The following is a 27,617-nucleotide window of genomic DNA, read 5'->3' as shown; positions in this document are numbered from 1 at the left end:
GGTCCTCTTCTCTGCTATTTCCCAATCCTCATTTCCTCTTCCTTTTCCCAAAATTATTAGTTTTAGGGGATTTTTACCAAGAAGTAAAATAGTAGCTTTGTGTCCTTGGGACCAACTTAGCACCCTGTCTGCCCCTGTTCATGCCTGTGGTGCCTGCCCAGCTATTCCATATCTTCCTCCTCTATTTTTGAAAAAGCTTTTCTTTGCCAGATTTTCAAATGCAACTGGCAAGACACTCTGAGAAAGGGCCAGACTTTGAGAGCAGAGAGGAGAGAAAAAAGCAAGGTTACTCCACAGGGTTTTTCTTGTAAATTTATTAGTACATGCGCATGTGCGCGCACAGGCACACACACACACATTCTCAAGCCCAGGCCCGACATACACACACATTTATCTTCATGGTTCTACAGTTCTTTCTGCTGGACTGTTGGTCTTGCCCCTCTCAGCCTCTCATACTCTGCTGCTCTTAGTTTTTCTGACAAGAGTTCAACATTGGAACTGAGGAAACAAGTTCAAACATCACAAAGAGAAGAAAACCAGACCAGAAACATTCAGGCTGGGAACCAGAACAAAGTTTGTCACCCCACAAAGAACCATTCTTCTGTTTTCTTTTTTTCTCCCTGCTCCCCTTATCCCTTGCCCCCCAACAGCTCAGATGCCCATTTGGCTCACTCGTGCGGTACAATCTACAAATGCATTCAGGAAAGAAGAATGGAATGTCATGTCGTGACTCATGATCGATGCGTTCCCTGAGTGAGGGAGATGACTTTCAGGTTCTGTGCCCAGTTCTGCCCAGCATTCACACCCTCTGTCTGGTTCACTACCTTGAAAAGAGGGGTACAAGCCAAAGAGTGATTGATCAAAATTGAGAAAACAAATGGAAGGAATCCAAGGAGAGGACATGGTCTGAGCCAAGTTTTGAAACAATACGTCCCTGAAAATTAAAAATGGGACTGAGTGCTGGGAAAGGGAGCTGGAATCCAAAGCCCCATGACCCACAGAGCAGGCCAGCTGATACAAGTTCATTCCAGTGAGGTCGGCCCCTGATGGGAGGCTGGCATTCATGGTGGAAAAAAAGAATTTGTACTCTAGGGAGAAATTCCATTTTTATCTTTTTAGCAGAATCTGCCCATCTGTCAAACTGCTTCATAAAGTTCAAAAGGAGACTGGTAGTGAGGTATAATTTCTTTCCGTTTTTGTTTTAAATTAAACCATCACCGATATACAGCAAAATGTACAGATTTTAAATGTACAATTTGATGCATTTTAATAAGTATTCTCAATATTATTTTCTTTTACATTTCATTTACTTATTTATTTGTTAGAAAGAGGGGGAGGGAGAAATAGAGGGAGAGAAACATCAATGTGTGGTTGCCTCTTGCACAACCCCCACTGGGAACCTGGCCTGCAACCCAGGTATGTGTCCTGACCAGGAATCAAACTGGTGACCTTTTGGTTTGCAGACCAGTGCGCAATCCACTAAGCCACACCAGCCAGGGCTCAATATTCTTGCTAACAATATTGGTTTTTCAGAAGAGGATACTGGAAAGTATCTCCATTTTCAGAAGAGGATGAAAATCTGAACCTCAGATATACTGACTTAAATCTTTAATAACTCTTTGTTTTTTAATTTCAAACTTATAGAAAAGTTGTAAGAATAGTACAAAAAACTCATTATCCTTCTCCCAAATTGCTAACATTTTACTATCTTTGCCTTATCATTCATTTCTCTCATGATATACAGATGTAGATTTGTGTATGTATACAAATCTATTTATCTATCTAATCTGTATGTATAGCTATATAACTCTCTCTCTACATATGTTCCCTAACTGTTAAATTAAGGTTACATTATTTTCCAGGAATACCCACCTGTGTTCTTCTCAGTGCATACTATCAGGAAGCACACAGTGCTGATTTGTCCTGTTACTGGTGATGTTAACATCAGTCACTTTGTTTAGATGGTGTATCCCAGGTTTTACCAATGTAAATGAACTAAAAGAATTTTGTGCTAAATAATTAATACAATTTTTTGGTGATGAGATACTTTCAAACTATGGAAATATCCTATTCTACAAACTTTTACCCATTGGTTTTCACATTCACTGCCCACACCAGCCATTACTATGATGAATGCCATATAGTTATTCTCTAGTTCCGTTGTTCCTTCTACATTTATTAGCTGGCATTCTACTATAGGACACAACTTTCTTTTCTTCCATATTTGTTTATTAATTGACTTCTATAGTATAGAGTCACACATTTCTATTTTATTTCAATTTCATTTTAAATGGGTTATAACCTGTTAGCATCATTATTTATTTTGCTGCTCTGATCTTCAGGATTTTATCATTTGGAAACCCTGTGTTCTTCTGACATATCCTCAACATTCTTGGAACACTTTCTTACTTTCCAGTATATGATGTGCTGGATTTACGTTGTACTTTACCATACACACCCTAGACTCAGCCATGTCTCCTGAAGCCCTCCTTCTTTTTGATGGAAAAATTACTGGTGCATCTAGAAATTACTGGTGTATCACTGCTTCTAAGTCCTCTCAGCAGATAAGGCTAGGAAACATGTAAGTACATAGATATATATGTAGATGGACACACACAAACATATACAGAGAAATCTAAACCAATCAATAATTAATCTATCTATTAAAAATTATGAACCCTTATCAATACCTCCAACAACAATCTGAGATCACAGGGTTTGCCTTTACCTTTCTATATTTACTAGACCCTTTTCCTGTAGTCACAAATCTGGCTCCTGTTATCCTCAATATACTTACTCATTTGTTCAACCTCATTGTTATGTAACCAATCTCCTACCCATGTCTGCAACCATCTTGGTCCTGGCTTACTAATTCCCCCGTACCAGAGGAATTCTCAGTCCAGACTATGTCAAAATGCTAGCAATGTGGATCGAGTCCTTGGCCCCTGACCACTAAATACATTAGCTGTGCTGGCAGAATCCTTGGTCCCACCAAATATAGATGCTCCAATCCATGGATCTAGCTCTAGGTCAAATATTCCAGCAATACCGATCAAATCCTTAGCCTTTGTCCTGCTGGTCATCTTGGTTATATCAGCCGAAGCCTTGGCCCCAGCCCCACTGACCACATTGGCTAATGCTTCAGCCATAATAAAGAGGAAGGGTAAACTGGGTGACCATATTTCAGAGGAACACAAAACACCTACATACTAGTATCTGTCAGAAACTAAATCCTTAAATCTACTACTACTTAACATACAAAACTTTTTGATAAGGCTAATATTTAGGGTATACTGCTTGAATACTTTCCAAAGAGTTGAAATTTATTACTTATATTAAATAACACATTAGATATCTGAGCACTTGGGCAGCAACATTTAGGGGTTCCTATAAAATGGTTTTTATTAAAATAAACTTTGGTGTTACAATATTGTAACATATTAAAGAAAAATGGCCTATGGAAGTCACTGTTGTGTATAATGGAAGGATATTGAAGATGTTGTTTATAATTAGATTTTTAATCATTTATTTATACTTATATTTTATGGATTATATATATAAGAGTTGTCCCAATTTTCTCTTTGCCCCCTCCACTCATCAACCCCCACTCCCTGAGGCAATCCCTCCACCATTGTCCATGGCCATGGGTCATGCGTGTAAGTTCTTTGGCTATTCCATTTCCTATGCTGTACTTTACACCCCCATGGCTATTCTGTAACTACTTATTTGTACTTCTTAATCCCCTCCCCTCTTCACCCACTCCCCCACATCCTCCTCCCATCTGGCAACCATCAAAACCCTCTCTGTATCCATGATTCTCTCTTTGTTCTTCTTGTTGGTTTGTTTTTGAGATTCAGTTGTTGATAGATATGTATTTATTGGCATTTTATTATTCATAGGTTTCATCTTCTTTTTCTTAAATAAACCCCTTTAACATTTCAAATCATAATGGTTTGGGAATGATGAACTCCTTTAGTCTTTTTCTTGTCTGGGGAGCTGTTTATCTGCACTTTGATTCTAAATGATAGCTTTGCTGGGTAGAGAAATTTTGGCTGTAGGTCCCCACTTTTCATGACTTTAAATATTTCTTGCCAATCCCTTCTAGCATGTAAAGTTTCTTTTGAGAAATTGGCTGACAATGTTATGAAAACTCCCCTGTAGGTAACTAATTGCTTTTCTCTTGCTGCTTTTAAGGTTCTCTCTTTATCTTTAATCTTTGGTATTTTAATTATGATGTATCTTGGTGTGGGTCTCTTTGCATCCATCTTGTCTGGGGCTTTTTGTACTTTCTAGATTTTAATGTCTGTTTCCATCACCAAATTAGGGAAACGTTCTTTCAGTATTTTTTCAAATAGATTTCCAATTTCTTCCTCCTCTGGTACGTATATTATGCAAATGTTGGAGGTGAGCTGTGTTTACCTGTGTAACATCTTGACTGGAAGGCCCAGTTTGATTCTTTATAAGAACCCATGGAGAAGAAATCTCTTTTATGATCATTTCAATACATATAGAAAAAGCATCTGATAAAACACAACATCCTTTCATGATAAAAACACATCAAATTGGTACAGGAGGAACTTACTGCAACACACTGAAGTCCAAATTAGATGCGCTTCTAGCTAACACCATCCTCAATGATAAAGGGTTTAAAGTTCTTCCCCTAAGATCAGGAATAAGACAAGGTGTCCACTCTTACCACTCCCATCAACATAGTACTAGAAGTCCTAGCCATAGCAATCAGGCAAGAAAAGAAAAGCAAAAGTCTCCAAATAGATAAGAAAAAAGTAAAACTGTGTATGCAGATCATTTGGTTTTATATATAGAAAGTCCTAAAGACTCCACCAAAAACTGCTAGAACTAATTCAAATTCAATTAAGTAGCAGGATACAAAATCAACACACAGAAAAGTTTTGTTTCTATATACTACAACAAGACATCTGAAAAAGATATAAAGAAAATAATCCCATTCACAAGAGCATCAAAAACAAAACACTCAGAAATAAATATAACCAAGTTAGGTGAATGGTATGTACAATGAAAACAAGACTTTGGCGAAAGAAACTGAAGAAGAAAGAAACAAATGAAAAGGTATCCCAAGCCCGTGGACTGGAAGAATAATGTTAAAATGTCCACATTACCTAAAACTGTCTATAGATTCAATGCAATCTCTATCAAAATCCCAACGGTATTTTTCACAGAAATAAAAAAAAACCCCTAATATTTGCATGGAACCACAAAAGACCCCAAATAGCCAAAGCAATACTGAGAAAAGTAACAGAGCCTGAGGCTTCATATGCCTGATTTTAAACTATACTATAAAGCTACAGTAATCAAAACACAATGGTGCTGACATAAAAATAGACCCACAGACCAATGGAACAAAATCTAGAGCTTAGAAATAAACCCCTTCATATATGTTCAATTATTATTTGAAGAGAAAGCCAAGAATGTTCAAGTAAATGATGTTGGAAAAATTGAAAGAATGCAGAAGAACTGACATTAAACCCCAATCTTACACCATTCACAAAAGTGAACTGGAAATGGATTAAAGACTTAAACAAAGACCTGAAACTGTAAAGCTCCTAAGAGAAAACATAGGGAAAAAGTTCCTTGACATTAGTCTTGGCAATGATTTCAGAGTATGATACCAAAAGCATAAGGCAAAGCAAAAATAAATTAACAGGACTATGCCCTGACAAGTGTAGCTCAGTTAGTTCAGTGTTGTTGTGCAGGTCAAAAGGTTGCAGGTTCAATTCCTGGTTAAGGCACATGACTGGGTTGTGGTTTCAGTCCCCAGTTATGGTGCAACTGACTGATGTTTCTCTCTCATATTGATGTTTTTCTCCCTCTTTTCCTCTTTCTAAAAAGAAATAAAATTTTAAGAAAAATTAACAGTACCACATAAAATTAAAAAGTTTCTGCACAGAAAAGAAACAATCAACAAAATTAAAAGGCAACTTACGGAATGGAAGAAAATATTTGAAAACTATATATCTGATAAGTGGTTAATAGCTAAAATATATAAAGAACTCATAAAATGCAATACCAAAAAACCCCAATCTGATTAGAAAACATACTAATGGCCAATAGGTACATGAAAAGGTGCTTAATGTCACTGATCATGAGGGAAATAGAAATTGAAACCATAATGAAACAGCAGTTCATACCTCTCATACCTTCCATGTGAGAGAAGAATGGCTATCGTTAAGACAAGGGATAACAAGTATTGGGGAAGAGAAAAAGGAACCCTTACTTGTACACTATCAGTGATAATGTCAACTGATATAACCATTAGGGAACCAGTATAGAGATTCTTCAAAACACTAAAAATAAGACTACCATATGATCCAGCAATCTCACTCTGGGTATTATTCAAAGGAACTGAAATCATCTTGTAAAGATACCTGCACTTCCATGTTCACTGAAGCATATTCATAACAGCCAAGATACGGAAACAACCTAAGTGTCTATCAATGATGAACAGATAAAGAAGATGTGATACACACACACACACACACTGGAATATTATTCAGCCATGAGAAAAAATAAAGTCCTGCTCTTTGTGACAACTTGCATGAACACTGAAGACATTATACTAGGTGACATTAAGTGAGGCCAATGCTGTATGATATGACTGATACGTGAAATCCAACAAAAAAGCCTAACTCAGAAACAGACAGTACTTTAAGTGGCAGTTACCAGGAGCTGGGGTGTTGGGGAAATAGAGAGATACTGGTCAAAGGATACAAACTTCCGGTTATAAGATTAATAAATTCTGAAGCTCTAACATATAGGATAGTGATTATAGCTAGTAATACTGTAGCAAGTAATTATATACTTGATTGTTCCTATGAGAGTAGATCTTAAATGTTCTCACCATAAAAAAGAAATGATAATTATGTAATGGAATGGAAATGTTAGCTAATGCTATGGTGTAATCACTTTATAATATATAAGTGCATTTAATCTTCATGATGTATACCTTAAATCTATACAAGTTGTATGTTGATTATATCTCAATAAAGCCAAAAAACAATTTCTTTCAGATCTGAAAACCATAACTAAGCAAATTTCTCTTTTGAGAAAGAGAAAATGCCTGAGACAGTGCCTGAGACCTCACTCCTGGATTTACCTTGTATTTTTCTAACCTTATCCCTTATTAGAATCAAGTAGTTGAGAATGAAGAAGGGAAAATTCTTGCCCTGGATGGTGTGGCTCAGTGGATTGAGCGCCGGCCTATGAACCAAATGGTTGCTGGTTTGATTCCTAGTAAGGGCACATGCCTGGGTTGTGGGCCAGGTTCCCCAGTGCGGGGTGTGTGAGAGGCAACCACACATTGATGGTGTTTCTCCATCAATTCTCTCCCTCTCTTTCTCCCTCCCTTCCCCTCTCTCTACAAATAAATAAAAAATTTTTTAAAAGGGAGAATTTTTTAGGGGGTTCTGACATCCTTTATCCTCTCTGAGAAGCACTGCTCGGTCATTCTGGAGTACTGTAAGATTTAGACTTGAGTTTCTGATTACTCACTCTATCATTCTGGGTCATGCTCCCCTTTAATCTTAAAGTTGACCAAGTATAAAATAATGAATGTAACTTCTAGTTATATATAAGAAGTAAAAATATATAATGCAAACTATAAAAAATTATTTCAAAGGGATAAAATAATGACTATTCATGTATATAAGATATTTAAAAACAAGCAATCCTTGTCCATGAAGTATCTCAAATGTGACTTACTCCAAATTTATTTAGTTAGGTTTTTTAAATTTTATTTTTTAATTACAATTTATATTCAATATTATCTTATATTAGTTTCAGTTGTACATCATAGTGGTTAGATAATCCTATACTTTACAAAGCATTCCCCTGATACTTCCAGTATACACCTGGCACCACACATAGTTAACACATTATTATTGACTATGTTCCCAATTTGCACTTTATAATCCCTTCATCTTTTCTACCCAGTCCCCTAAACCCCTCTCCTCTGTGGCAACCATCGATCTGTAGTTGTTGGAACTTGGCAAGATTATAGCCAGAAGTAAAAATGGCCTTAAATTTATTACCTGAACAACATATACCATATTTTGCCATGTATAATGTACACTTTTTCCACAAATTTTTGAGAGAAAAATAAGGATGCACATTATACACAGGTAGTACTAATTCCGCATTTATATAAATGATTTTAATTCTTCTATTTATGTTTATAAAAGTGTAACTCTTGCACCACAATATGTTCAAAAGTAAATGCTAAAATTCCTTTATAATACAAAAACAAGTATCTGAATATAAGTAAATATAAAATTGAATTTAAAAAATTAAACAAAAGATTATTTTTTCCTAAAACTTTGGGCCAAAAACATGGGTCTGCATTACACATGGGAGCACACTATACATGACAAAATATGGTACTTGGTAAAGTCTAGAAACATAAAAACAAAGGAATAGGATATAAACACTTAAGGCTTCAAAATAAAGTTTGCATGTATCCACTCACCAGCAAACCAGAATACTTAAAGTGCATACAATTAACCATAGGTACCCCAAGCCAAATCTATTTAGTTTATGGTGACTATTTGGCTCTGGCCAATGTAGGTAGAAATCACAATACACAAAGTTTCTTCAAACTAAGATATATTTTGACGCAAGAACAATATTATGCTCCAAGTTAATTACCCCATTCACTTTATAACTATATGAGACATTGCACAGGTGACAAACTGAAAAGTTGAAGTTTATGGCTGCAGGAAAATCATGTTATACAGCACAGCAGAGTATGAATGAGAGGGCCATAGGAGACTTAGAAATGTCTTTCACCTCATTGTAAAGTTGAATACAATCACCTGGTGCTACAAGAAAGACTACACATAAGCAAGTGGTCTTTCTAATATCTGTACCTGCAAGCATGTGGAGTGTCCCTCCTTGGTGCATCTTTCTGAAACTAAAAAATTGATATATAGCATATGTTTAGTATAATCTTTTAAGAACACATAACATTTATGTTAGCTTCACTGTGATCACTCCCAAATATACCAGGACCCAAATCCCTGATCTCTATGAAAATAACTACTGTATTTTGCTGTGTATACTGTGCTCCTGTATATAATGCACACCCATTGTTTTGTACAAATTATATGCAGGGTGATTATACTCATGTACAATGCACACCCTTATTTTTCCATCAAAAATTTGAGCAAAATAGTGCAAATTATAGGTGGCAAAATTTGGTAAGTTTAAAAATTTAAAACCTCATGCTGTTTACCTTTATACTGAAGGGAAAAGTCATCTGTCTAAAAAGTTTTATTTAAAAATTTCCCACAGTTTTCATGTAGGAAACTCTATTCTCTTAGGTTTAGAATAGTCAACCTAAGAACCCATAACTCAATTCCTTGAATAGATGTTGGTTCTATGTTAGCAAGGGTCAATGCCAGAGTCACGGAGACACTAAAAACAGTTTTCTTCCCAAGAGGTGTCAAGAGGGCATGGTAAAGAAATGAAGGCATCTTATGCAGGAGAAGGCAGACATGTAGTGTGGGAAACCTCAACCTGAATTTTAATTATGAGCTATGATTCTGGAAGATAACAGACAGTGGTCAAATATGAGACTGTCCTGAAATAAATGAGGATGTTTAAATATAAAACTATTTAATAAAAACTTTTTTTTTCAGATATTGTGTACCATAAAAGCATCCTGCCATGATAGTACCCCAATCTATTTTTTCAAAGAAAGCTTCTTTAGGTTTCCAGAACCATATGTAAAACTACTGTAAAATTTATACTTATCTGAAAAATTTCAAAAATGTCTTTTTTTCTAAGGCAAATGTCTAGAGGGCCAAGAACAAAAGTATAGCCTATGTAGTATGATATGATACCAACTGTTATATCATACTAAACATTATGTATTATTTATAAAAACAAATGTGTATTTAAAAAGGTGAAAATATGAACTATACAAATGCACACCAACTTAGGACTGTACTTCCTACTGCAGATGAAAAAGAAAAAAGGCAACTGAGAAGGAGAACAAGGAAGGCTTTATATTTAGTATTAAAAAACCCCGAAGTAGGCATAATAAATTAAAACCATAATGAGATACCATGGGTCAGAATGACCATCATAAATCAGTAAACAAGTCTGGAGAGGATAAGGAGAAAAGGGAACCCTAGTGTACTGTTGGTGGGAATGCAGACTGGTGCAGCCACTATGGAAAACAGTATGGAATTTCCTCAGAAAACTAAAAATGGAACTGTCTTTTGACCCAGCAATTCCACTGCTGGGACTATACCCTAAGAGCCCTGAAACACCAATCCAAAATAACCTATGCACCCCAATGTTCATAGCAGCACAATCTATCATAGCCAAGTGCTGGATGCAATCTAAGTGCCCATTAGCAAATGAGTGGATCAAAAAACTAGGGTACATTTACACAATGGAATTCTATGCAGCAGAAAGAAAGAAGGAGCAGCATGGATGGAACTGGAGAGCATTATGCTAAGTGAAATAAACCAGGCAGCGAGGGACAAATACCATATGATCTCACCTTTAACTGGAACATAATCAACAAAAGAAAAAAGCAAACGAAATATAACGAGAGTCATTGAAAATAAGAACAATCTAACAATAGCCAGATGGGAGGGGGGAGGGCATAGAGGGTAGAAGGGTGAAAGCAAGGGAGGGAGGTGGGTTTGGAGGGGGTGGGAGAAAGGGGTGGTGAGAAAATACAGACAACTGTAATTGAACAACAATAAAATAATTAGAAAAAAAGATTCTAGAATGAGCGAAAATTCCAAGGTTGATATGGGGCCCATTATGCTGATTCTTAGTAAAATAGTAACGGAAAATAATGATGATGATAACAGCAATAAAAACTACCACCTGCCTGCATTAATAATTCTCACAACATTATGTTTGTAGAAAGATGAAAGAACAGACAGAGATTTTCAGAAAACTAAGATCAGGTAGTCAGGAGAGGTAAAACAACACAAATCTACTTGTAACTGACTGTAAAATGTGTGCCCTTACTCTCATTCTACACTGAAGTTAATATGAGTATCACAAGGCACTAATGTATATATGCCTGCCTGTCATTCATGCACCCTTTTATCAAATCAATCCAATGAAAACTAATATATATCACATCCAAAGAAAACACCATAGAGTATAAAATTTTAGGGCAGACTTACTACACTCAAAAATTAAAATTCTCTGCTAGCAACTGATTTAAGAATTCCCAAATTAAAAACAAAATGTAGAACTTCCAGCAAAGACAGAGGCATAGGTAGATACACTGTGCCTCCTTGTACAACCAAAATGAGAACTATAATAATTTAAAAACATAAAACAACCAGAACTGAGAGAAAATCGAACTGTATGAAAGCCCAACAACCAAGGGGTTAAAGAAGAAACATTCATTCAAACTGGTAGGAAGGTTGGATATAGGCAGCCAGGTGGAGAGAACCTGAGGCAAGGCTCGGGCTGAAGGACCAGGCAAGGTGGCAGGAACAACTGAAGAGTGAGACAGACTGCGCAACCCAGGGTTTCAGCCTCAAAGTCTCTGACTGAAAACATCTGTCAGGGATGAGGTGATGGGAAAAACTCCCAGCCTCACAAGAGTTTGTTGGAGAGACCCACAGGGTTCTAGAATGTACACAAACCCACCCACCCACCCAGAATCAGCACCGGAAGGGCCCAATTTGCTTGTGGGTATCAGGGGAAGTGACTGAAAGCAGGAAGAGGGCAGAACAAGCAGCACCGTTCCCTCTCGGACCCCTCCCCCACATACAGTGTCACAATGCAGGGACATGAGTTACCCGGCCCAGGTGAACACCTAAGGCTCTGCCCCTTACTACATAACAGGCACGCTAAGACAAAAAGAAAAATGGCCTAAATGAAGAAATAGATCAAAGGTCCAGAAAGAATACAATTAAGCGATGAAGAGATAGCCAATTTATCAGATGCACAGTTCAAAACACTGGTAATCAGGATGCTCACAGAATTGGTGGAGTATGGTTGCAAAATAGACGAAAAAATGAAGGCTATGAAAAGTGAAATAAGAGAAAATGTACAGGGAACCAACAGTGAAGGGAAGTGAAATCAGTGCCTCTCTTTGTTTTTAGTGAAAATCAATGATTTTCACTAAATCGTTGATTTTTGTTTCACTTTGTTTCAGTGAAATCAACCGTTTTGAGAAGGAAGAAAGAAGCATTCTACCAGAATGAAGAAACCAGAATTCAAAAATATGAGGAGAGGCTTAGGAACCTCCAGGACAACTTGAAACGTTTCAACATGTGAATCATAGAGGTGCCAGAAGAAGAAGAAGAAGAAGAAGAACAAGAAATTGAAAACTTATTATTCTCCTTTAGTATTTGTTCAACCTCCCCAATCTGGCAAAGAAAATAGACTTCTAGGAAGTCTAGGAAGTCCAAGAAGCTCAGAGAGTCCCAAAGAAGTTGGACCCAAGGAAGCACATACCAAGGCACATCATAATTACATTCTGAAGACTAAAGATAAGGAGGAAATCTTTTTTATACTGTAATTACCTTTAAAAACTATTTTATTTATTTTTAAAGAGAGGGGAAGGGAAGGAGAAAGAGTGGGACAAAAACATCAATGTGTGGTTGCCTCTCATGTGTCCCCTACTGGGGATCTGGCCTGCAACCCAGGCATGTGCCCTGACTGGGAATCGAACCGGCAACCCTTTGCTTCACAGGCCTGTGCTCAATCCACTGAGCTCCAGTGGCATAAAAAGAAAATCTTAAAAGCAGCAAGAGAAAAGAAGAGAGTTACCTACAAAGGAGTGCCCATAAGACTGTCAGCTGATTTCTCAAAAGAAACCTTGCAGGCTAGAAGGGGCTGGAAAGAAGTATTCCAAGTCATGAAAGTCAGGGACCTACATCCAAGATTCTCTATCCAGCAAAGCTTTCATTTAGAATGGAAGGGCAGATAAAGTGCTTCTCAGATAAGGTCAAGTTAAAGGAGTTCATCATCACCAAGCCTTTATTATAGGAAATGTTAAAGGGATTTATCTAAGAAAAAGAAGATAAAAAAATATGTACAGTAAGATGACAGCAAACTCACAATTATTAACAACCACACCTAAAACAAAAACAAACTAAGCAAACAATTAGAACAGGAACAGAAACACAGAAATGGAGATCACATGGAGGGTTATCAGAGGGGGAGTGAGAGAAGATAGATGGGGAAAAGGTACAGAGAATAAGTAGCATAAACGGGAGGTAGAAAACATACAGGGCGAGGTTAAGAATAGTATGGGAAACGGAGAAGACAGGGAATGCAGGTGTGAGGGGGTGTGCAGGGTGGAGGGGAATAAAGGGGGGAAAATGGGACAACTGCAACAGCATAATCAATAAAATATATTAAAAAAAAAACCTAACAAATTGTAAATTCAAGAGACTCAGAGATCCCAAACAGAATTTTAGCACACACATGAAAAACAAACATGAGAAGTTGGCACATTGTTTTCAAATGGCTGAAAAGAAAAAATAATTAAAATCCTGATAGCAGAGAAAAAAGAAACATGACAGGAAAAAAAGAGAAGAGGGGGCAAGATGGAGGCGGAGTAGGAGGATCTGTCTTGTACCACCTTCCAGAACCAAATAGAAAATGAAAACAAACAGAGGCACAGCCACTTGAAATAAACACCCAAAGGCTACCTGAAGAGGAAACTCTTAACCAAGGATGGGAAGAAACCATGTCCAGACGAGTAGGAAGAGGGGATGGTAAAGGGGCTTGCATTGCTCCCAGGGGTGGCAGGCTGAGGTATGGTGCAGCTGTGGGAGCTTGCCCTGAGAGGAGTGGAGCCTGAACCCTAGACCAGACTCCCAGGCACAAAGTGCCAGTGCCACGATGAGATGACCCTGAAGTATCCAGTGGTTACTATGTGGCTGCAGGGTTTTGTCTGAAAAGGAGAGAGACAGAGTCCATTGGGAGAAAAAGCCACTGTTTTGTTTTTTTTTTTCTCTATGGGGCCAAAGCACGTATTTGTTGTTCGCAGCCATTCGCCTTGGGCTCAGGTGAAAGGAGGGTGGTTTGGACTGGAGTCACCTGAGGAGAGTCTGGAGAGGGAGGCTTTGGGGAGAGATGTTGGGGAATGCCTACTGGATTGCCTGTGCCTAGATGTATCTCAATACTGCCCGCAGCCATATTTCTTGAGAAGAGCAAGCCCCTTCCAAGGATAAAAACAATTACCCCACCCTGTGGGAAACCAACTGCTCCATCTTTTGGGATCCTGCCTACCCTACCCTATGGAATTCTGCTGGACTACCCTGCATCTTTTTTATCCCTTACTTTGCCCCACCCTACATCTTAACCCTTGCTGAGGAGACAGCAACAGGCAGTCTCTGAGGTTGTCAGAGACTGGCTTAGGGCGTAGCCATTCCATACATGTTTCTGGGAACCAGATCCGTGCTTCCCCCTTATAGGAGAGCCACAGAAACATCCTCCTGGTTTCCAGCAGACCCATTCTCTGGGATCTGGAGGCCCCACCTGTTTTTCCTACTAGGAACTCTGCCCTGCTGAGTTCAGGAAAATAATCTGTGACAGACTCAGAAGTGTGTTGTGGGGATGGGGGAACAACCCACCATCTTCCCTGAAGTCTGAATAGTACCTGCAATGTGAGATCCAGGGATCCCCATCCTTGTGATTCTGCCAGAAGCCCTCTCAGAAATAGCTGGGTCAGCAGCTAGACTAAAACTGACAGAAGGTCAGCAGGCAGAGGCAGGAGGCGGTAGACTCTATGCTGCATTTGGAGGATTGCTGATCCACACCTGTACCCTGAGCTGAAAAAAGCCAGCCTGCAGTATAGCAACACCCATCCAGGGCACAGCCAATCCTGGAAGAGACAGTCACAAACTGCTGAGTGCTAGACATGGACATAATCTGACATTAGCTTACAGCAGCTTCAGGCAACATCAGAGCCAAATCCAAAAAAGAATGCAGCAGGCAAGCACTCAACTCAGCTGAAACAAATCCACTTACTGTAATTTGCCATGTATAAAGAACATTTTTTGAGGGAAAAATAAGGATGTGCATTATACATGGAAGGTACTAATTCCATATAAATGTTTTTAATTCTTTTATTTATGCTCACCCATTAAAATGCAACTAAACGCGGGTGTACATTATACATGGTAGTGCATTATACACAGCAAAGTTTTTACATTATTTTTATTTTTTTGATAAGCATTTTATTATTTTTTCTTCATTTTCCTTTTTTCCCCTCAATTTTTCTTCCATATCTCCTATTTTATTCTTCCCTTTTCTTACTCCATTTCCCTTCTTTTCTTTCTTCTTATTTTTCTTTCCCTTTCTGTTTTCTTTTTTGGTGATTTCCCCTTTTGGTTCCTTATTGCTTCTCTTTCTTCTCTCATAATCATTTTCCTTTCCTTCGGTCCTCTTGTATTCTTTCTTCCTTTTACTATTCCATTTCTCTTTCCACTCTTATTATCCTTTACTCTTTTGCTGTTGATTTTGCTATTGTTTTTCAGGGTTTTTTTTACTTGTTTTAGGTCGTTTTGTGTGTGTGTGTGTGTGTGTGTGTGTGGTGTTGTTGTTTTGTTCTGTCAGCAACTGTACAAAAGCATGCAAGATGTAGTGGGGGTTGAATCTTGCAGTTAGTTAGCAGTAGGGAAGATCCCACCAATGAATACACCAACAACAATCAAGACCCAAATACAACAGGAGAGCCCACATAACTCACACAAAGGACATTTCTAGAGCATCCAGCTCAGGGGATAAAGGAGAGGGCAACACTGAGTTGCACAGGACTCCTACCATATAAGTCCACTTCACAAAGACAGGGAGTCAAAGCAGATGTATTGAATACATAGAAACAAACAAAAAAGAGTCAGTTAAAATGGAGAGACAAAGAACTAACTCCTTGCCTGGCTAGGTTAGATCAACAGATTGAGAACCAAAGGGTCCCTGGTTCAGTTCCCAGTCAGAGCACATGCCTGGGTTGTGAGCCAGGTTCCTAAGTTCCCGGGGGGGGGGGTGTGTGCAAGAGGCAACCACACACTGATATTTCTTTCTCTCCCTCTCTTTCTCCTTCTCTTCCCCCTCTTTATGAAGTAAAAAATCTTTTTTAAAAAAGAAAAGAAATAACCCCCAAAAGAAAGAAAAGCAGGAACCCCAGAAAAAGAGCTAAATGAAATTGAGGCAAGCAATTTATCAGACATAGAGTTCAAAGTATTGGTTATAAGGATGCTTAAAGAACTTAGTGAGAACTATAAGGGACTCAGTGAGAATTACATCGGCATGAAAAAGGATATAGAAACTATGAATACAAACCAGTTGGAAATGAGGAATGCATATCTTAAGTGAAGAATACCCTAGAAGGAATTAAAAGCAGGCTAGATGAAGCAGAAGACTGAATCAATGATTTGAAAAACAAGGTAGAAAAAATCATCCAATCAAAGCAACAGAAAGAAAAAAGACTGAAAAAAAAAAAGAATGGGTTAAGAGTACTTTGTGATAATGTGAAACATAACAATATCTACATCACAAGAGTAGCAGAAGTAGAAGAAAGTGAGCAAGAAATAGAAGACCTGTTTGAAGAAATAATGACAGAAAAATTCCCTAACCTGGTGAAGGAAAAAGTCACACAGGTTCAGGAAGCACAGAGAATCCCAATCAATATGAACCCAAAGACACCCACACTAAGACACATCATATTAAAATGGCAAAGTTCTTAAAGATAAAGAGAGAATCTTAAAGCGAGCAACAGTGAGTAAGTTATCTATAGGGAGGTATAATAATGCTGTCAGATGATTTCTTAACAGAAACACTTCTTGCAAGAATGGATTAGCATAAAGTATTTAAAGTAATGAAAAGCAAGGATTTGCAATTAAGACTACTCTATTCAGCAAGGCTATCATTTAAAATTGAAGGCAAAATAAAGAGCTTCTCAGGCAAAAGAGGTCAAAGGTGCTCATCATCACCAAACCAGCACTCCAAGAAATGTCAAAGGGACTGATTTAAAAGAAGAAATATCGAAAGATAGAGGAACATAGGGAAAAGGAATAAAATGGCAATGAATAAGTACCTACCAATAATAACCTTAAATGTAAAAGGATTAAATGCCCTAATTAAAAGATACAGGTTAGCAGAATGGATAAGAAAACATGCACCATATATGCTATCTATGAGACCCACCTCAGAACAAAAGATTTACACAGCCTGAAAGTGAAGAGATGGAAAAAATATTCCATGTAAATGGAAATGAAAAAAAAAAAAAAACTAGGGTAGTAATACTTATAAGTACAAAACAGACTTCAAAACATAGGTCATAACAAGAGACAAAGTACGTCACTACACTATACCAAAGGGATAAATCCAACAAGAGGATATAACCCTTGTAAACATATACGCACCCAAAATAAGGAACACGTAAATATATAAAAATCTTGCTGGACTTTAATGAAGAGATTGACAGCAATACAGTAATTGTAGTGGATTTTAACACTCCAATGTCACCAATGGATAGATCTTCCAGATGAAAAATCAACAAGGACACAGTGACCTTAAATGACACACTAGTTCAAACAGATTTAATTGATATTTACAGAACGTTTTATCCCAAAGCAACAGAATACACATTTTTCTTAAGTGCATGTCGATCATTCTCAAAGAGAGACCACAATGGTAGGACATAAAATAAGTCTTAACAAATTCAAGAAAACTGAAATCATATCAAGAATTTTCTCAGATCACAATGGCATGAAACTAGGAAGGAACCTCAATAAAAACATTCAAACACAGGAGGCTAAATTAGCATGTCATTAAAAATCAATGGGTCATCAATGATTTCAAGGAAGAAATCAAAAGCACCTGGACACAAAATGCACACACAACAACCCAAAATCTATGGAACACAGTGAAAGCAGTTCTGAGAAGGAAATTCATAGCATTATAGTCCTACCTAAAGGAGATAGAAAAAACTCAAATAAACGATCTAACCATACACCTAAAAGAACTAGTAAAACAACAAAAAACAAAGCCCAGACTGAGTAGAAAGAAGGAAATAATCAAAGTCAGAGTGGAAATAAATGACATAGAGAATAAAAAAACAATGTAACAGATTGATGAATTCAGGAGCTGGTTCTTTGAAAAGATAAGTAAAATAGATATACCTATAAACAGACTGATCAAGAAAAAAAGGAAAAAGACTCAAATGAATAAAATCAGAAATGAAACAGGGGAAGTGATAACTGATACCACAGAAAACAAAGGATTGTAAGAAAATACTATGAACAACTACATGTCAAGAAAATGAACAACTTGGGCAAAATGGATAAATTTCTAGAAACATACAGTGTTCCAAAACTGAATCAGGAAGAAGCAGAAAACCTGAATAGACCAATAATAACAAATGAAAATTGAAGCAGTGATCAAAAAACTCCCAACACACAAAAGCCCTGGATCAGATGATCTTACAGGTAAATATTACCAATCATTCAAAGAAGAAGTAACACTGTTTCTTCTCAAACTTGCAAAAAATCCAAGAAGAGGGAAGACTTCCAAGCTCCTTTTAAGAGTCCAGTGTTACCCTAATTCCAAAACCAGGCAAAGACACAACAAAGAAAGAAAAGCATAGTTGGTAAAATCCTCAATAAAATATTAGTAAACTGAATACGGAAAAGCATTAAAAAGAGCGTATACCATGATTAAGTGGGATTCATCATGGGGATGCAAGGATGGTACAATATTTGCAAATCAGTAAATGTGATATACCACATAAACAAAATGAAATAATCACATGAGCTTATCAATAGATGTGGAAAAAGTATTTGATAAAATATAGCACCCATTTACTATAAAAACTCTCAACAAAGTGGGAGTAGATGGATCGTACCTAAACATAATAAAGGCCATATATGAAAAACCTACAGCCAACATTATACTCTATAGGCAAAACCTAAAAGCATTTCCCTTAAGATCAAGAATAGGACAGGATGTCTGCTTTCACCACTCTTATTTAACCTAGCACTGGAAGTCCTAGCCACAGCAATCAGGCAAGAAGAAGAAATAGAAGGCATCCAAATTAGAAAGGAGAAAGTAAGATTGTCATCATTCACAGATGACATGATATTGTATACAGAAAAACCTATAGGCTCCATAAAAAAAAAAAACACAAAAAAACAAAAAACACAAACTACTAGACCTAACAAATAAATCAGCAAAACAGCAGGATACAAAATCAATACTCAGGAATTGACGGCATTTTTACACATCAGTAATGAACTATCAGAAAGAGAAACTAAGAAAACAGTGTAATTTACTCATGAAAAAAAAAAAAAGGTACCTATGAGTAAATTTAACCAAGATGGTAAAAGACCTGTACTCAGAATACTAAAGGGCACTGAAGAAAGAATGTGAGGACGATACAAATAAGTGGAAGCATATATTGTGTTCATGGACTGGAGGAATTAACATCATTAAAAAGTCCATAATTCCCAGAGCTATTGTAGATTCAAGGAGATGCCTATTAAAATACCAGAGGTATTTTTCACAGACCTAGAACAACTATTCCAAAAATTTATATGGAACCAAAAAAGACTCTGAATATTCTCAGCTATCTTGAGAAAGAAAAACAAATATGGAGGGATCACAATAACTGATATCAAACTATACTATAATGAAAACATCTGGTAGTGGCATAAGAACAGACACACAAATCAATGAAACAGAGAGCCCAGAAATAAACCCATGCCTTTATGGTCAATTAATATTTGATATAGGAGGCAAGAGTGTACAATGGAGTGAAGACAGGGTCTTCAATAAATGGTGTTGGGAGAACTGGTTTAGTACTTGGGAAAAAAATGACACTAGGCCACCAACTTACACCATACACCAGAATAAACTAAAAGTGGATACAAGACTTAAATACAAGTTGTCATGCTATAAAAATCCTGGAGGAAAATATAGACACTAAAATTCAGATACCTCACATAGCAATAATTTTGCTGATATATATCCTAGGGCAAGGAGAACAAAGGGAAAAATAAACAAATGAGACTACATCAAATTAAAAAGCTTCTGCACAGCTAAAGAAACCAGCATCAAAATGAAAAGGGAACCAAATGTATGGGAGAACATATCTGCCAATGATACAACAGACAAGGGTTTAATATCCAAAATATACTTAGTGCCTCATGCAAGAGCACCCTGGCCTGGAACCATTGCCTAGCCTCTGCTCATGGGCTGCACAGTGGGGGGGGGGGGGGGGGGAAATATATATATAAAGAACTCATACAACTCAAAACAAGGAAGATAGACAATTTCATTAAAAATGAGCAAAGGATCTGAATGGACACTTCTTCAAGGAGGAAATATAGGTGGTTCATAGACATATGAAAAAGTGTTCAACATCACTAGCCATCAGAGAGATGCAAATTAAAACCACAATGAGATTATCACCTCATACCTGCCAAAATGGCCATCATTAATAGATCAACAAACAATAAGCACTGGCAAGGATGTGGAGAAAAAGGAATCCTAGTGCACTATTGGTGAAAATGTAGACAGTACAACCACTCTGGAAAACAGTGTGAAGTTTCCTCAAAATATTAAGAATGAAATTGCCTTTTGACCCAGCAATTCCATTTCTGGGAATATATCCTAAGAATCCCAAAACAACAATTCAAAAGAATATATGCACCCCTATGTTCATAGCATAGTTATTTACAATAGCCAAGATCTGGAAACCACCTAAGCGCCTATCAGTAGATGAGTGGATAAAAAAGTTGTGGTACATTTACACAATTGAATACTATGCAGCAGTAAAAAAAAGAAGGGATTCTTACCTTTTGTGATGGCGTGGATGGTAAGCCAATCAGTGAAAGACAAATACCATATGCTCTCACTTATAAGTGGAATCTGATGAACATAATAAACTAATGAACAAAACAGAATCAGAGTTGTAGAGACAGGGGACAGACTGACAACTGTAAGAAGGAATGAGGGAGGTGGTAACTGGCTGAAAAAAGGTGAAGCAAGAGTTAAAGAACACATATGCATCACCCATGGACATGGACAATGCTGTGGGGACTGATTGTGGGAATGGGGGGGTGGGCTGGGTAGAGGGGAGCAAAGAAGGAAAACTGGGATAACTGTAATAGTATAAACAATACACTATTTTTTTAAAAAGAGAATACAGAAGACTTTTTAACAGAAGAAAATGGAACAGCATCTTTAAAGTATTAAAAAACCAAAACAAACTAGAAACAACCTAGAATTCTGTAGCTAGAGAAGAGTATTTTTCAAAGTGAAGGTATAAGGGAGGTTGGGGAAAATAAAAGGATTGATTGAGCAAAAAAACCCCCAGTATATTAGTTTACTAGGGCTGCAATAATAAGCTACCAGATTGGGTAGCTTATTGACAAATTTATTTTCTCACAATTCTGGAAGTTAGAAATTCAACATTTAGGTGTTGGTAGGGCTGGTTTCTTCTGAAGGCTCTCTTCTTGGCTTATAGATGTTTGCATTCTTGCTGTGTCCTCATGTGTTTTTTTTCTCCTCTGTGAGCATGGACCCCTGGTGTCTCATATATGTCCTAATCTTCTTTTCTCATAGGGTCACCTGTCAGACTGGATTAGGCCCACACTATCAGTCTCATTTATAGTCCCTATCTCCAAACATAGCCACACTCTAGAATTTTGGGGTTCAATGAACTTTGGGGGTCACAATTCAGCCTGTAACATCCCATGCTCTCTAGCCCCCAAATCATGACTTTACATGCAAAACACATTCAAGCCCATTCCCAAAGCCCAAAAGTCTTAACCCATTCCAGCATCAACTCTAAGTCCTAAATCTCATCAAAATATCATCTAAATCAAATGTGGATGAAAATCAAAATATGATTTATCCTGAGGCACAATTTCTTTTAGTTGTGAACCTGTTGAAATCAGAGAAGTTATCTACTTCTAGAATATCATGGTGGGAAAGAGATAGGCCAGACATTTCCATTCCAAAAAGGAGAAATTGGAAAGAATAGAAAGGGATTATGGGTTCCAAGCAAGTCTAAAACCTAGTAGGGAAAATTCCATTAGATTTTAAGGTTTGAGAATAATTCTCTTTTGTTGGATGTTCTGCCCTCCATGCTTTCTGGGATGGCAGATCCAGCCCTTTGGCCTGGCAACCTGGCCTATTGAAACCAAGGAGGTAGCTCTACCCTCTGGAACCAAGGAAGAGAGATAATCTTGCACCCTAGACCTGTGCCCTCTGAGCTGGCAGATATATGCTGTATATAAGACACTCACTTTAAATATAAAGCAGAGCTTAAAAACAAATATATGGGAAAAGATTGACCAAGTAACTCACTAATTTAAAGAGAGATGGAGTGGTTACATTAATATCAGACAAAGCAGATTTCTAGAGCATGGAATATTACCAGCTTTGAAAAGAGACATTACATAATCATAAAAGAGTCAACTCATTAAGAAGACCTAACAATCTTTAACATGTATGCACTTAATAACAGCTTCAAGACACATAAAGCAAAAATCAATAAGGTAAGAAAAATAAACAAATTCATAAATTTAGTTGGTATGGTAGCCAGTTTCTAAGAAGGCAAAGGAAAAAAAAACTCTGGGAAATCTTTAGAGTTAAGTCCATTCAGGTTATATTTCTATAAGCCAGGCAGTTAGAAATTATAGGGTCACGATGCAGGATGGAGTCTAAGCGGTTCCTGACACCAACAGTCAGATTACCTAAAGCTCACTAAATTACACTGAGGAAATTATCTTGAGTCACCAATAAATAACCAGCTAAGCATATATGAAGCATTCGGGACATACACAGTATCATGCTAGGTAATTTAGAAATATAAGACATGGTTCTGGCAGTGAAGAAACTTATCTAGCTGGAGAATTAAGAATCACAAATATGACATACAAAATAATAAAGTCACTAGAATTCACATACTCATTTAAGTTATTGAGCAAGTAACAAGTAGCTGGTACTAGTTTCAAGGTAAAAATGATCTGGCTCATGTCCTCAACAACAGAAAGTCTAGAATGGGAGAGAAACATGAAAACACGTAAGTCTATTATAGGTACTATGGCAGCCCTGAAGGGGGAGCAGCACACTGAGTGGGGGTTTTCAGTAACAGAATGCATGGAAGAAAATCATGTCTGAGCTGAGTTTCAGAACTCAGATTTTTATTTAGTTATTTCCTGGGTAGGAAAGGTAGAAAAGGTAGAAAAGGGTACTTTGGACAGAAGAATCAGCATGACTAAAAGGACAGAAGCATGAAAGATCTAAGCAGTTTAATAGTTTAAAAAATTTTAAGTGATTTGGTATGCTTCAAGGATAAGGTGGGAAGGGATGTGCATTTAATCATTAGGCCAAATGAAAGAAGGCTTTGTGTGATATGATGAGGAATATAAACTTTAATCTATTCTCCTGATTTCCTCTTACTCTCTCTCATTCATTCAATAAATATTTATCAAGCAGATCCTATGTCACCGGCATTGTTCTTGGTACAGAGGATACAACATTGAAAAGGATATACAAGGCTCTTGTCCTGCCCTTCTGGGGATGCCATTTGAGAGAGCGTGGCAGCAATGAAATGCACTGGACATACAGAGTTCAATAACACAAATGTCAGTCACAGAAGGCTCTACATCTCCAAAAGAAAAATATAAAGAGAACATATGCACAAAATAAACTATGCATATCTGGCAGTGATTCATATCTTATGTTTCTGGGGCTTCAAAAACTAAAATCAAACTGTTATCACAATACTGTCAGAGGCAAGTCATTTTGTAATAGAGGTCATTTTTCTCAATAGTTATTCCCTAGTTATTCTCTTAAATTTTACTTGGGGCAAGGGGGAAGCATATTGGTTGATTTCTCTAACAATCCTTAGCAGCCATGGAGAAGCTCATAGAAGGTGGTGGTAGTTGCTATATTCCTTCACAGATGATCTAAGTCACTTGTTTCACAGGAAATCCTGCTGGAGATACCATTCTACATATCACAAACAATAAGTTAAGTAATGGAAGTAAATAATCAAGGAGAACATGACAATATCAACACAATTAATGCATGTAAGCAAAATTATTTCGAGAATCACCAGTAGCTTGACTGTAACATAATGTGCAATGGCAAATCTATTAATGGATTCCTGGTTTCATTCATTCAAAACTTTTTGAAAAATTCTTAGTTTGAAATTTTCTATCTTGGTCTCACCCTGAAGATATTTTTTGCCCTTGCAAAGCTGAGTTAAATCCATTCGAACATACTGAAAAATGGGACTGAGAATAAAAATACTCTTTTCCATTTTAAAGACAAGCTGTTTACAAAGAAATAATTTAATGTCAAATAAAACTTTGACACATCACTATGTTAGTGCTTTAATAAGCTGTCTTTCTGCAAAAATTTGAAGCAAAAGCTTCTAAAATTAAAACCCATCATGCTATTTGTATCTAGTGGGCTTTCCTTTGCATTTTCACTATATGGTTATTAATACCAAAAGGAGATTATTAGGATTCCATTTAATTCTGTCCTTTATACTTTTCCTCTTTTAAGAAGAAATTAAAATTTCTTCAGCAACATGCTAAATTTGAGAGGTAGTTCTTATCTTTTCACATCAAATAAATAAGGTAAATAACTAGTTAGGTGGCTAACTAAGTCTATTATTAGGCAACATACACTCCACGGGGAAGGAAGCACAGCTCTTAGATTCTAGTTCACCTTTCTCGACCTGTGAGTCATCACTGCTATATTTAACATCACACTATGAGAGGTTTTGAATTAAACACAATTTTTCTTCACATATTATGAGTAACAGACAATGTTTTAACAAATAGGAAGTATTTGGCTGAAGAATAGTATATATATACATATATATATATATATAGCTTCAAATTCAGATGAAGAGTTTTAGTAAATTTTCAATACTTAAACTAGAAACAAAAGAGCTTAGAATTAATGTTTTAAAAACTGTTCTATTTCTTTTTCTATTTCTAAGTATTTATTCAATTTTTCTTTCTTTCACTTTGCATATCTGTTCTTTATCCCTATCCTCATCCTGTTTTCTCTTTCTTTAATTCATAGTTTTTGTCTCCAGACTAACCTTATTTATTTGTTGAACAAAAAAAAAAATCACAACATATAAAAAGTGAATCAACAGGCAACAGTGATCAGAAAACACAGCATGGAGATGGTAACCTAAACTAATTCATCTAATGGTTCTTTTCTTATAAACTTAGTATGTTGTAACCCATAGTTCCCTAGAGACAAGTAAAGACATGTGCTACTGACTTGTTGGAAATCTCTTAACCAAGTATCCTTAATTCAGACTTTCCTTCAGTGGCTATAATTATTAGTGTCCATCACTTCTATGAAATAATTCATGGCATGTGAACAGACTGTCCTTTACCCTCTTCCATCTAAATTACCCTTTCTGATACTTGAGCAAGTTATACTGAGGGAAGAATAAAGTAGCACTTCCTTCACATGGTAATTCCTAGTATCTGTTGAAGAATTAACCACTGCTAAGAATCTTGAATATGAGCACTAAATTCTCCAAGGTAGCTCCTATTACAACAACTGAAGTAACAGTTGAATTTTAATAGGGTCTTATCAAAGTTCAAGCAACTTACCTGTTCCTGGGTCATCTTCTGCAGCTCATTCTCCCAAGTTGCCTGGTCATCATCCAAGTTATAGGAAGCTGGTGGAGTGAGCCCATGAAGGATCAGGGGGTCTCGGTCATGGCAGAGGGCTGTCAGGTGTCCAATATACAATTTTAATTTGCTTCTATTTTGGTCAAGTTCTAAGAGGGGCTGGATGATCTGAGGTGAAAAAAAGTGAGGAAAGTCAAGGTCAATCTGAAATGAGAAGTTTATGTATCTTTATGCCTCCCAAATCAAAGAAAACTGACAAAAGACTAAAGCTCTTCTAATGACTACTGACAACTCAGGATTATTAAAAAAAACAGTTCCACATACCTGCACATTTACAGTGTCACACCCAACCACCATTCTGGGAGATGAGTAGGGAATGTTGGCTTAGTGTATCAATATGAAACAAAGTGCTACACTTTGGCAGGGGGTTAAAGCACAGGAGTAATGTTTATACAGGGATGACATTCCTGATAAAGATTCTAGTTACCTCACAATTTCTCTCCCCATTTATTTATGAGTAGGTTACAAAATATTGCTAGTGAAATTTGCTCATCTGAAAAACTGGACAACATATACTTCATGTGTTCCTCCCTCTCCTAGAATAGAAGAAAAAGTCTGTCTCTGGAGCAGATGCATGTTTTCCTTGGCCAAGAGATGTGATGAGTGAACTCATTACTAACCTGCCTCATCCTGGCATAAGCTCCTCTTGTTCATTTCATAGAGGCTACCTGAGATTCTTCTAAAACAGTGACTGATAACTCCTTATATAACACCAAATACCAGACTCACAGCCATGGACTCTGAAATTCTCTGTTGTAACATTGGTTCTATGTTTTCCCTGAATAGTGGTCCTGTTCTATTTTTTTGAAATATTATATTCCCTTCATGCTGGATGAACAGCTCTCCCTTTGCCTTTCGAAGCACATTAAATAACAGATGACTTTTGCCCCAGAATTTCACTTAACAGCTCTCATGACAATACTCTGGGGTCAGGTACTTGGTAGTCGGTCAAAGCCTGGGGTGTTTAGGAAGAGTTGGGGCAGATCTCACATCTCAGAACTGAAATGTTAGAGCAGCATCTGCTTGATACACAGCAGCTGTGAGAGCTGCAAAACATGGCCAAAATGCTGGCAATGCTCAAAATGTTCTCAGGGTTTGCAAGGCAGAAGTCTGCACCTGTTGCATGTCACTGGGCTGGCATTTTCATCATTATTACACCTCTGACCTACCGAATGAATAGGGAGCTCAATAATCTGACTTTCAATAGTGACATTGATTTCTCCCTGGCCTCCTCAGAGGACTGACTGCTCCTGCTGCTTTCCTTTCTAGAAGTTTTTTTTTTTAAAGAAAATAACATTATATACTTTTAAATTACAAAATCAACACGTATTTTACTCTGAAAAACATGGAAAACTATAAAAGAAATAAAAAAATAGCCTATAGATATTCCATCAACAATGCGATCTGAGAACTTCTGGTCAAGATGGTAGCATAGGCAAATGCAGAACTTGCTTCCTCGCACAACCACATCAAAATGACAACTAAACTACAGAACAACCATCATTCAGATGGCTGTATATCTGACGCCTGATATCTGGCTTAGTGAAATTTCTACAACTAGGGTATTAAAGAAGAAGCTACATCAAGACTGGTAGGAGGGGTGGAGAAGTGGAATGTGCTTGTCCCAGACCCATGTATAGTGGATAAAAATTGGGAGAGATATTTTGGCTGTGGAGGTACTGTCTGAGAAGTGAGGGCTCCCAGCCCCCAACAAGCCCCCCAGCACAGGATTCCAGTGCCAGGAAGAGAAATCCCCATAACTTCTGGCTGTAAAAACCAGTGGGGATTGATGCTGAGAGAGACACAGGGCTTCTGGAATGCCACACAGTTCCACTTAAAGGGCCCATGCACAGCCTTACTGGGACTCACTCCTTCCAAGCTCAAGTCCTAAAGCAGCAGCTTGAAAAG

The 27,617-nt window shown here is 37.2% G+C and overlaps 1 protein-coding gene across 13 annotated transcripts in view; it reads right to left on the bottom strand.

The window, feature by feature from the left end:
• The window catches only part of ERC1 (ELKS/RAB6-interacting/CAST family member 1), a 616,103-nt gene that overhangs the window by 30,709 nt on the left and 557,777 nt on the right, over window positions 1–27,617 (bottom strand). For 8 of the 13 annotated variants that reach the window (XM_053662623.1, XM_053662620.1, XM_053662638.1 and 5 more), the window contains one exon: window positions 25,629–25,817. In XM_053662623.1, the coding sequence (XP_053518598.1) occupies window positions 25,629–25,817 (189 nt within the window). Of the gene's footprint in view, window positions 1–25,628; window positions 25,818–27,617 lie in introns of those variants that run through there. The other 5 variants (XM_053662643.1, XM_053662641.1, XM_053662657.1 and 2 more) reach the window with 1 other exon arrangement.

This window comes from Artibeus jamaicensis, unplaced genomic scaffold, assembly GCF_021234435.1.
Source record: "Artibeus jamaicensis isolate MK-2021 breed Jamaican fruit bat unplaced genomic scaffold, CSHL_Jam_final contig_1028, whole genome shotgun sequence".
NCBI lineage: Eukaryota > Metazoa > Chordata > Mammalia > Chiroptera > Phyllostomidae > Artibeus > Artibeus jamaicensis.
Note: the sequence above shows the minus strand (reverse complement) of the source record. Positions and strands in the feature narration are given on the sequence as shown.